The 11,097-nt window shown below is 42.4% G+C and overlaps 2 protein-coding genes across 2 annotated transcripts in view; one reads left to right on the top strand and one right to left on the bottom strand.

Annotated features, from left to right (window-relative positions):
• cap2 (cyclase associated actin cytoskeleton regulatory protein 2) overlaps window positions 1-7,604 on the top strand; it is a gene marked incomplete at both ends in the record, with an annotated part of 11,802 nt that extends 4,198 nt beyond the window's left edge. The window contains 9 exons of the mRNA XM_080532533.1: window positions 1,333-1,476; window positions 2,732-2,817; window positions 3,044-3,149; window positions 5,475-5,667; window positions 5,892-6,061; window positions 6,380-6,503; window positions 6,781-6,863; window positions 7,060-7,200; window positions 7,521-7,604. Of these exons, the coding sequence (XP_080388659.1) occupies window positions 1,333-1,476; window positions 2,732-2,817; window positions 3,044-3,149; window positions 5,475-5,667; window positions 5,892-6,061; window positions 6,380-6,503; window positions 6,781-6,863; window positions 7,060-7,200; window positions 7,521-7,604 (1,131 nt within the window). The remainder of the gene's footprint in view (window positions 1-1,332; window positions 1,477-2,731; window positions 2,818-3,043; window positions 3,150-5,474; window positions 5,668-5,891; window positions 6,062-6,379; window positions 6,504-6,780; window positions 6,864-7,059; window positions 7,201-7,520) is intronic.
• A 1,702-nt stretch (window positions 7,605-9,306) lies between these two features.
• aunip (aurora kinase A and ninein interacting protein) lies at window positions 9,307-10,896 on the bottom strand (the record flags this gene model as incomplete). Its single annotated transcript, XM_080531798.1, has 3 exons — window positions 9,307-10,169; window positions 10,513-10,669; window positions 10,804-10,896. The coding sequence occupies 3 exons, from the start codon at window positions 10,894-10,896 to the stop codon at window positions 9,307-9,309; spliced, it is 1,113 nt and encodes a 370-aa protein (XP_080387924.1).
• Window positions 10,897-11,097: the final 201 nt, after the last annotated feature.

Below are 11,097 nucleotides of genomic sequence, written 5' to 3'. Positions count from 1 at the left end.
TTTGTTCTAGTAGAAAACATACATTGCCATCTTGGCTGGGTTTGCCCCTATTCATATAGAGATCATTTTTAGGGTCCATAATAGTTCAGTGGGACTTAGTGAGAATAAAAGTCACCACTGGTCCAATGAAAGGCATGCCTATCTTGGGTTATGAAAATCATGTGCATCTAATTTGGAGAAGAATTTATTTTTAAACCCCCCCCTCTCTCTCTCTCTCTCTCTCTCTCTCTCTCTCTCTCACTCTCTCCCTCTCTCTCTCTCTCTCTCTCTCTCTCTCTCTCTCTCTCTCTCTCTCTCTCTCTCTCTCACACACACACACACACACACACACACACACACACACATACACACACACTATCCTGAGATCCCTGAGAGGGCTGTAATATAAAGCCATAATGCTAATAATTAAATCAGTTGCCGTACCAATGGAAGCTTACTACTTACTACTAGCTTAGGTACATCATTTCGGTAAATAAGCAATTTTAGCAACGTTATTTGTTTACATTTTTGTTAACTTTTCATAATTGTGTTACATAGCAACCACTCGGAAACAGTTCTAAATAAGAAAACGATAGTACTGTGTTACCAAGGAAACAATGTGTTCCTTTTCCCCTGTGTGTGTGTGTGTGAAGGTAAACTGTAAACACTGGCTATGCACAGGGCCTTACAAGGCCAGGGGGATCTCCCTATGAACACAGGAATGCCAGAAGGGGAGGGAGCTGGGATTGGAAGCTCGAAGGGATCTGGAAGTTCCAGTGGAAAAAAGGGTCCATCTAATAGAACCCCAGTTGCCCACTTGAGAAATCAGTCATTTACATACTGCACACTACTACCCCACGTAGCTGACATGGATGTCACAGTTACTAGGGGAAGGTAAATAGGGAACTCTGCAGTGATAGGATGAGAGACAGCATAGAGTAATGGACTCCAATATCTCAGACAACACAGTGTAGTCGATTCATAGCCAAATGTACTTATTGTTTGTCGCTTTGGATAAAAGCATCAGCTGAATGACTTAAATGTAAATGTTATACCATGAAAGCTGCTCAGAGCACTATAACAGAATCCTTCAAATGCTGAGTTTTACTTAACAGTCATTGACATCGGGGTGCTTAGGTGGCGTAGCGGACTAAGCGTTGACCGTGTAACCACAGGGTTCCTGGTTCGATTCCGTCCGTGGACATATCCTGCATGTTATCCCTTCTCTCTCTTTCATCCATCCTTCCTGTCAAATCTCTACTATCTCTGTCACAATAAAAATGAAAATATGAGTGGGACTGCCCCACTCAGAAAAAAACAGTCATTGATATCTATGTAATGTATGCCCCTCAGATGGAGCTCTCAGACCTGCTGAAGCCCATCTCAGTGCAGATCCAGGAGATCCAGAACTTCCGTGAGTGTAACCGTGGCAGCAGCCTGTTCAACCACCTCTCGGCTGTCAGCGAGAGCATCCCCGCACTGGGCTGGGTCGCCGTGGTGAGTAGAAACTCTACCTTTCTTTTACCCTCCTGAGGTGTTCCCTTACAGCACCCTCTCGTCTCCAATCTGCTGCCCTCTCTCTACACAAATATTTATTAAAAAAAACTTCCCCCCTGATCCTATCCACTTGAAATGGTAAATGACCATGCTCAAATGGTGGTCTGCACTATGTCAGACCAAGTCCATCGTTTGCCAAGGAGACGCTGTTTCAGATGATTTGTGTCTGTTTAAAACCTGTTTAGATCGCAATGTTGCCATGTTCTCCTGTGTCTGTTTGTACCAACACAGACACAACTACTACTAGACAGTGGTACTACCACTCCTATGCTCATGTCCAATAAGTGGTGACATGAGCAGCACAACTCTTTGTTTTATATTTCAGTCAGGGCACTCACATCAAGTTTAACCATTTAGGCTATTGCATGAAAATGGTGATGAAAATGGTGATTTACATTTTTGGCACTTAGCAGACGCTTTTTATCCGAAGCAACTTACATACATCAAGTCTGGCATTGTTGAATGGCTCCGCATTTTAGAGCTCCCTGCCTGGAGTTAAACAACCACAACATATAGTATACAAACTGGCAGGGAACCCATGACTGATCACTCCCCGTAGGTAGGCTACATTCAGAGAGGCTGGGGGGTGGTGAGTGGGACGACCCCACAAAACGTACTCTCATAGCCAGTGCAATCATGTCCCGACTGTTGAATGCTGTGGAGGAGAGTAAACTTGGCTGCTTTTAAGCCTCCATCCCTTGAACATGCGACGGTGTTATCGCAGACGTGTGAACCAGCTCTCATGTCACCTGATGGACAGCTGTGCTATTTGATTTAGAGTGCCCTCCCTGGACTGATGCTGTGCTTCATGTCTTTATTAAGGCTGTACAGATTAATTGATTTTCTTCTTCTATTCTCATTATCAGACTATGGACAAGGTGTTAAAGATAGAGTGTGACATGTAGCCAAGTAAACAAGAATTGTTGTACCAAGGAAAGTCGGTTCAAACAATTATCACTCTTTTGTCTTAATCTATGGGACTGGGAATAGAAATTCACACTTTTAAAGTTTTCTCGTTCTTACTGTTCAACTGCTAGTCTCTGAGCTACAGTACATCAGTTCAGCTTTATTTAACCTCCACTCTATTTTCGTTCTTTCTTTATTCTTCTTTTTCTTTCTTTTGTTCTTTTTTTGTTCTCTATCTTTCTCTCCTTCTCACTCTCTCTCCCTCTCTTTCTCTCTTTATCTCTATCAGAGCCAGAAGCCAGGGACCCATGTTAAGGAGATGAATGATGCTGCTACCTTTTATACTAACAGAGTTCTGAAAGACTACAAAGACTCGTGAGTGCCTGACCTGCTGTTCTTTCAATTTCCTGTTTTACTTGTTGCTCATACTCTGTAACAATAATATTAACAGAATATTATTCTCTCTCTTGCTCTCTTTCTCTCTGTACAAATCTGCCACCCCTATCTCTTGCTCTCCTTCTCTATCTCGATCTGTTCATTCCACACCTGTTCTAATACATCCTGTCTCTCTCTCGCTCTCTCTCTCTCTCTCTCTCCTCAGTGACAGACGCCATGTGGAGTGGGTGCGGTCCTATCTCTCCATCTGGACAGAACTCCAGGCCTTCATCAAGCAGCACCACACAACAGGCCTGATCTGGAGCAAGGCTGTGAGTAGCAGTAGTATCATAGGCTACAGATACATAAATGTATTACCATGCAGTAACCATGATATTACACAGTGTCACTATGGTATCACACTCGTACATCTGTACCTTACATCGCATGCTACTGGTCTTCGGCAACGAAACTGTATCACAACACACACTTGAATAATACAAGTATAGTGCAATAACTATTATCAAAGTAAATTGTATTACAGTGTAATCACATCTTATTGGATCTCACTGTAACTACAGTAGATTATATTATTTACTTCATCGATATAGAGGAGTCTGGAGTCAGGCTGTGAATTTCAATGGTACAGAAACAGGAGCTGTTTTCTCTCTCCCATTCTTTTTATCAATTTTCCACTGGCACATACTGTATCTGAAGTGGTTCCGATCTCCTGCTAATTACACCAATGTATATTTAGAAAAGAAAAATATTATTTCTAATTATTATTCTTTATTTTTATTCTTTGTTATTTATCATTTTTATTATTGTCCATTTTTTTTTTTGCATATCCCCGAGACACGCCTGTACGTATGTACATGAGGTCAGAGCACAGTGCATTGCCCCTGGAGGAGTTTGGGGATAGGTGCCCTGCTCAGGGCACAATGCCAGTGGTAGGCACCCTCTGTGCACTGGCTCACACTCTCCCGTCACCACTGGGGTATGAACCAGACACCTTCTGGTTACTGGCCCGCCTCTCTAACCCTAAGGCGACCTGCTGTTATGTAAGCAGGCTAGGGAGTATGAATGACCTGGTCCCTGGGGACAGCAGCTCTGTGGACCTCACCTGAGCACCACCTCCATCCCACACACTTCTGTTTATTCATGTTTTCTTAGAGAATTTCAGCTCTTCTTCTACCCCTCTCTTATCCATTTTCCCTCCCTGCACATCTTCATGTTTTCCTTTCTTTTCTTATCTTCTCTCTGTCGGAATACTGGAAAGCAGGGTGGTTGTTCCGTTAACACAATTTAAAGGAAATCAGAGGGTGTGATGCATCTGATGTCAGGTTTTCTACATGACAATGTACTATTACAGTAAGATTGAAACTAAAAGAGAAATACTTTCATCATTATAAACCAACTCATCATACTGCAGTCCCACTCTGGTCAATGATCAGAGAATCTGAGAAGCCAAATAATTTTACTGTTGTGTACTTGTACAGTAAGATGTTATAGAAGGGATTCTGATTCAAATTTTGATTCTGATCTGATCTTATGGGGTACAGTGGCTGTCACTTGAGAGTGTGTGTGTGTGTGTGTGTGTGTGTGTGTGTGTGTGGTGAGAGAAACCCGAGAGCACTTGGGGGCTGTGTGTCAGCTGTCCCTCCAGTCGTTAGTTATCAGAGTTTGAGTGTGTGTGTGTGTGTGAAGGAGAGTGTGGTGGAAACAGGTGGTCTTCGGGGTTGACTTGAATGGAGATTGTCTTTACCAAAGAGAAACCCCAACAAAAGCCTTGTGTGTCTCAGGCCCTACACACCTGCTCCAGCACACCCCAAAACGTAACTTAAACTACTGGCTTTTTTCCTTCCCCTAAGCTGGCGGCTGCTGGTCATTGACACGCTTAATACACACACGCAAGCATACGCACATGCACACACAGCTTACACATTTCATTGCAATTAGCTGTACTCCTTGGGCCTTTACTTAACTGATGTTGGCCTTGCTAAGTGTTACAAAATAGTACTGTTTTGTGATGGTAATGTGTGACATGTGCTACAGGTAATAGGTTTAGTAGACTTAGCTGTACCCTATAGGACTATGTACAGTACTGGTATGTGCTCAATCTTCAAAACTCTGAACAAGAAAACTCACAACTGATAACACTTGTAAGCAAAAACCTGTCTAAAGTTGAAAATCCTCCATTGTGCACATTGAGGACATCTATGAAATTAGTATCATTGATCCAACATTTACATTTATTGTGACATGCCATGAGAACATTTGCTTTAATCATCAACACAAAATATAACTGTAGAACTGTATAGCAGTTCTCATAAACCATCTTGCCAACTAGCCACTGTAGAATTTGGACCAAACAGTAATGATCAGTTTAGATTGGTGTGAAAGAAATGTAAAATGTGTGTTAAATGTGTACATTTTTGATGATCCATTCAGAGTCTTGTGTTAAGAGTTTTTTAACATCAACACTATTGAAGTGACAGCTGAACCCATACCTACACCTTTCTTTACTAGCTTCAGCACTTTACAGGCACCAGTCCACTTCAATAGGGGGTCCTCAACATTTGTCCTCTACTCCACCTGCTGGACAGTCAACCTCATGTTCTTGAATCACAAACACATTATATTCTTCTCTACTACAGGGTCCAATTGCTCCTCCCTCTCTGTTTGCCACTGCCCCTGGCGGCCCCTGTCCTCCTCCCCCACCACCACCACCACCTCCACCCCCAGGACCCCCACCAGTTTTCACAGAAGAAGGCCCCAAGCCTGACAATACAGAGGTACAGCACTCTGCCCTGTTTGCCCAGCTCAACCAGGGGGCGGCCATCACCAAAGGTGGGTAAAGTTATATTACCATATTTACCAGGGGCTGTGATCCAAGGGTAGAGACAGAGGGGGGAGAGAGGTATGGTTAGTATCAAAGAGGAAATTAAAGCATTGGAGGAAAGGAGGGGGAAGGAGAGAGTGGAGATAAGGGCTTCATTTACAGTTACAGCAGGGTCAAATTAGATGTGTATGTACAGTAAAGGGTATTTGAGTTCCGCCTCTCTCCCTGCCAGGCCTGAAGCATGTCTCTGACGATAAGAAGACACATAAGAACCCCACCGTTCGCTCCCAGGGTGGGGCACACCACGCCTCCCCATCCAAGAGTCGAAAACGTGGAGGCCACAGAGCACAACCCCAGAAAAGACCCCCTCTGCTGGAGCTGGAGGGAAAGAAATGGAGGGTGGTACGTTACTTAAAATCCTATTGGATGACCTCGCATTTTCCCTTACTTCTCAACTGATTTGAACCAGAAAGGTCTTTATTTAGCTTCTCAAAACAAAATGTAGGCTGCTATATTGGCGAGGTCTCTCTTTAAAATTAACATTTTATATAAAAGATTATACATTTTAAATGAGACCACACCTCATAGAATAAATGATTAAAATCAATCAAATGCCTAGTCTAGGCCTAGTCTAGGCTAAACAAGATGAGGTCTGCCAGAGGTGAAGGGTCAGATATGGGAGGGGCTACTCACAGGTTTGGTGTTTTGGTTCTTCCTCAGGAGCACTTTGACCAGGCACACGACCTGGTGATTGACGAGACAGAGCTGAGACAGGTGGCCTACGTCTTCGACTGCAACAACTCAACCCTGCAGATAAAGGGGAAAATAAACTCCATCATTGTGGGTGAGTTAATACCACAAATTGATTGCGTTATGGGCTCAATGTCTCAGTTAATCAAGATTTCACGATTCAACCACAGTTAAAAAGCCTGTGTATTTGATATACAGATGGTTGTTTACTTGTTGCTGTTGTTGTGTTGCCTTTATGAACTACATCATTCTTCTCCATCTCTTTGTGCACCACTGACCAGGTTCACATTCACCTGATGTGTCTGATGTTGTTTCGGATATTATAGTTCAGTATGACGATGACACTCTCCCATGATGTTGACCCCTGACAGATAACTGTAAGAAACTTGGACTGGTGTTCGAGAATGTGGTCGGCATTGTGGAAGTCATCAACTCAAAGGACATTAAGTTGCAGGTGAGCTCAATCTTCACAAGCAAATGGAAAACAATTCTACTTGAATTTACCCCAAATTTGCCTACACATCCATTGTGTACCTGCTGTGGCTGTCCATATGTATTGAATTATGATTAAAGTACTCAATCTGTGTTCAGTGTTGTGAAGTGAAAGATACAAGTGTCCTTGCTGATGCTGAACTTGTACTCCTGTCCAGGTGATGGGGAAAGTACCCACCATCTCTATCAATAAGACAGAGGGATGCCAGGTGTACCTGAGTCAGGAGTCACTGAACTGTGACATTGTCAGTGCCAAGAGTTCTGAGATGAACATCCTGGTACCGCAGGGGGATGACTATGTGAGTGCACTTACGATGTTTAGTATCTTCTTTTTAGATTTTGGTTGGGGTAGTGTGTGTGTGCGAGTGTGTGCGAGTGTGTGCGTGCGTGTGTGTGCGTGCGTGCGTGTGTGTGTGTGTGTGTGTGTGTGTGTGTGTGTGTGTTTGTCTGTCCATCCTTGTGTGTAAGAGAGTATGATAAAGACAGTTGAATGTGTATGCAAATGTATAAGATAATCTGTCTGATAAAGTAAATTACTTCATACTGCACATTTTCCTCCCAGTTGTTGTTATTATTGTTGAAGCAGCTAAGCCTCTTTGTCTGTTGGCCTATTGAACAGAGGGAGTTCCCAGTACCTGAGCAGTACAAGACACTCTGGGACGGGTCAAAACTGGTGACAGTACCCACAGAGATCGCTGGTTGATCGCTACTTCTTGATACTCTTCATCACTATCATCTCCCTCCCATTTTCCTCCTCCTTGTTTTATTGTCCTCTGGATTTTTAAATGTTTCACAAAGTCATCCATAATCATAATAATAAAAGGGATTCTGTTTCACACAAAGACACTGTAGCTCAATTGAATGTAAGCCTGATTGTTGCTAGTGGTTAAAATTCCATGTTTTTCTGAACTTTTAAATGTTTTTTGTAATGAAAGTTTGTTAATTATGTTTGTGGCAGTTTCCCCTGCCCCCTCTGTACCCAGTCAAAACTACAGTACTATCCACCTCCTGAAAACTCTAGTACTGTGCAGAGACATACCATGCAGTATTTTTTGGGTCAGGTTAAATCTTGTCTTTGACTTGTTTTCTTGTGTTGTTGTGAGTAAAGCTGCATTTGAAATTGGTAATACAGGGGACATCTAGTGGCTCTAGTTAATCGTTCTTGACTACACTGGACGTTGCAGTGGAATTAAAGATGGTACTTTTGGGCATTTTATTTTACACCTAAAATGCTTATGATCGCATCTCATTTGTATTAGTCTTGATTGTTTCTATGCAATAGAAACTTCTCTCTAAAATAACAACTGAACATACCACCTAAAACAGAATACCTGACCATTTCTAATCTGTCCTTTGGAATTGTTCATGTTTATGTTCTGGTTGAGACAGAAATGGGCCAGAATTGACTTTGTACATGTCAATTTAACTTCTAGAGGCCACCTCATGGTCAGATGTTAGTAGATAGTGTGTTTCCCAATGTACTGACACCGTTGCATGTTCTGTCTGTGTGCCCTGATCATCTACTATGCTACACCTATACTGTTCAGTCATCAGCTTGATCAATGTTTGGTAGTATTGTACTGTATTTGGCAATAAACAATATGTGTGTTACTTTACATTGCATTGACAGCAGACTATATGTCTGTGTTTCTCAAGCAGATATAACCTCACAGACAAACATGAAAAGTAAAAGGTTGACAATTGTAAGCGAGCGATTAATTGAACTGATATCTGGTTATTGTCATAACATTTAATTATATTTTTGTTTGTTTATGTGACTAATCTGAATACATGACAATTGTATCATCAGTAGATCATTCTTGTGTTTCCAGTACTGGATGCGTATGCCTTAATATGCTTGAATACAAATTAAGGGAAATGCTTCTCATCATAGGTTTCTTGTGATTTTTTCTCTAAATCTTTGTCTGAATACATTTACGTTGAAAATGAAGTTAATCCTTCTGGCATGTATTGGTACACATTATGCATAGTCAAGGACACCAGCATAGTGATTTCACATCTTTGAATTCATACCCAGCAATGACTTTCATGTAAATGTCTATCATTTAAAAAATAAATAAAAATTAAAACATTAATAATGATGTTGTCTCGATATTTGTTATGTAATTTGTTGGATGAAAGCATCACTCACTTTTCAGGAATACCATCATAACTGACAAGTGCAACAGTAAACAACATTGAAACTTTCAGTCATATAATTGGTGTTCAAGTAAATATCCTAATAGCCGTATTTCAAACAGTACAAGTGATTTAATTCAAGACATTAAAGTCATTACATATCTTAACCAACAACATTTAGAACACACATAAAAACAAAATCTAAAAAGTTAAGAATTTAAATTACATTACATTTGCATACTGTACATTCAAGCATTTCATAGATGTTAATGTTTGATGACCATGTTTCCCTGAGAGTCCTGAGTGAAGAGCATCTCCTCGTCTTCCTCATATAGCGTCATAGCAGTTCTGTTGTCTCGAACACCAGCAGAGTTAGATAGGTCCTTGAGGGGGCTCCTGGACGAAGGACCACGGTGTGCGATCACCCTGAAGCCTTCAGAGTCCTGAGTGAACAGCATTGCAAGAGTGTCTCCCTCGGCCTCTGTTAGAGGTTGTTCTATAACACGTTTCTGTCTTGATTTGCAGGATGGTTCTGTCCACCTCTGCCGGAAAACAGGGCTGACAGGAGGACTCTTTTGGGGGGATGAAAGGGAGACTGGTGGGTCATTCTCATTCCTTTCACCCTCCCGTGACATCCATGGTTTCAGTATAGGCCTCCTCTGGGTGGAGGTTTGTCCTTTTAAAATCAGCCCAGACCCAAATCCCCCATCACTCTGCAGGCTCTCTGGAAAAGGAGTGCCTGAGTCACTAGCCAGCTTAACTTTCAGGAGTTCCTGGTGTGTCAGCGCATATTGACACTTGGGATATTGGATAGTGTTGTCCCAGGGCACCTGATCATCTGTCTCTGTAAAATCCTGACTATTCTGAGGGCTGCTACAGGTGCTCCTTGGGTCCTGGCTGCACTGCTCCACCACGGCATCAGTCTCCACTGGGGGTGAGAAGTTTGCAGAGCGCCTCCTCTTTCTGTCTGGTGCTTCCATCTCCTCGTCCAACTCAGATTCATGGTTAATATATAGGTGGCTATGTGGCTCCCAGTCTGCACTCTCATTCTCCCTGACACTCTCACTGCTCCACCCACAGCCTGCAGCCTCTCCCTTAGGGCTCAACACTAGGGTGCTGGTTTGGGCTCCTGTGTTCTGCGACCATAATGCTTCTGAGCCAATCACACATTTTCGTTTTGACCCAACATTCATGGGTGTGGGTGAAGTTGAAGCACATCTTGCGGAGGTGGAAGGTGATAGGTCTGTTGGACCCATACTTGGGTCAGGAGATGCAGATATATTTTCTATCACTGTTGGGAAAAGTACAGGATAAGCCTTTAATCATCTGGGAAAAGGACACTATGCATACTACTGGTATATTGTAATAATGCAATATAACATATGTAGATCACAGTTTGCAAACTAGAGGGATTAATTCAAGACAAGCATAGCAGAAATATTGCATGACTCGTCTGGTGCAGCAGAACTTACCTTTGCTCTGTGGAGCAAAGAATGAGGATATGGAGCTCTGTTTGGTGACAGGCATCTGTATTTTGGTCTGTGTGAAGTTCAGTGCCACTGCAAGACTGTAACCTCCAGATCGTGCCAAAGGATTCAGTAGTTTGGAGATGGGCCGGAACGGTCGTCTCTGGAATAAACAATGAAAGTGTAGTTTAAAATGTTCCTAATATTGTTAGAAACTGTATCAGACAACATTGTCTACTACTATTGGGCCACTGACACTGTGACAGGACATTTCCCAGCTACATTACTGAACCATACCTGTTTTCCCTTTTCTTTGAGGTCGACAGTGTCCAGCCAAACCCCGCAGTCGTCCTGTCTGGAGGCTTGAGGTGCTGGTTTAGATGTCTTCATGACAGAGGAACAAGCTCTATACAGCCCTGGTGGTGGTTAGTTTTTATTAAAATGTTGGTTAATAAGTTACCAAACTAAAAATGGAATAGCGTATCTTGCCATTACTGTTTTTCTTGTCAACACTCAACACTACTGTTCGTTATTTGCAAAGACAGCTAGCCACATTGGCTAGCCTATTTTCTCTTTCAAAAGAACGTAACC

This window comes from Nansenia antarctica (genome assembly GCF_963989245.1).
Source record: "Nansenia antarctica genome assembly, chromosome: 5".
NCBI lineage: Eukaryota > Metazoa > Chordata > Actinopteri > Argentiniformes > Microstomatidae > Nansenia > Nansenia antarctica.
The sequence above is the reverse complement of the archived record's forward strand: the minus strand, read 5'-3'. Positions and strand labels throughout refer to the sequence as shown.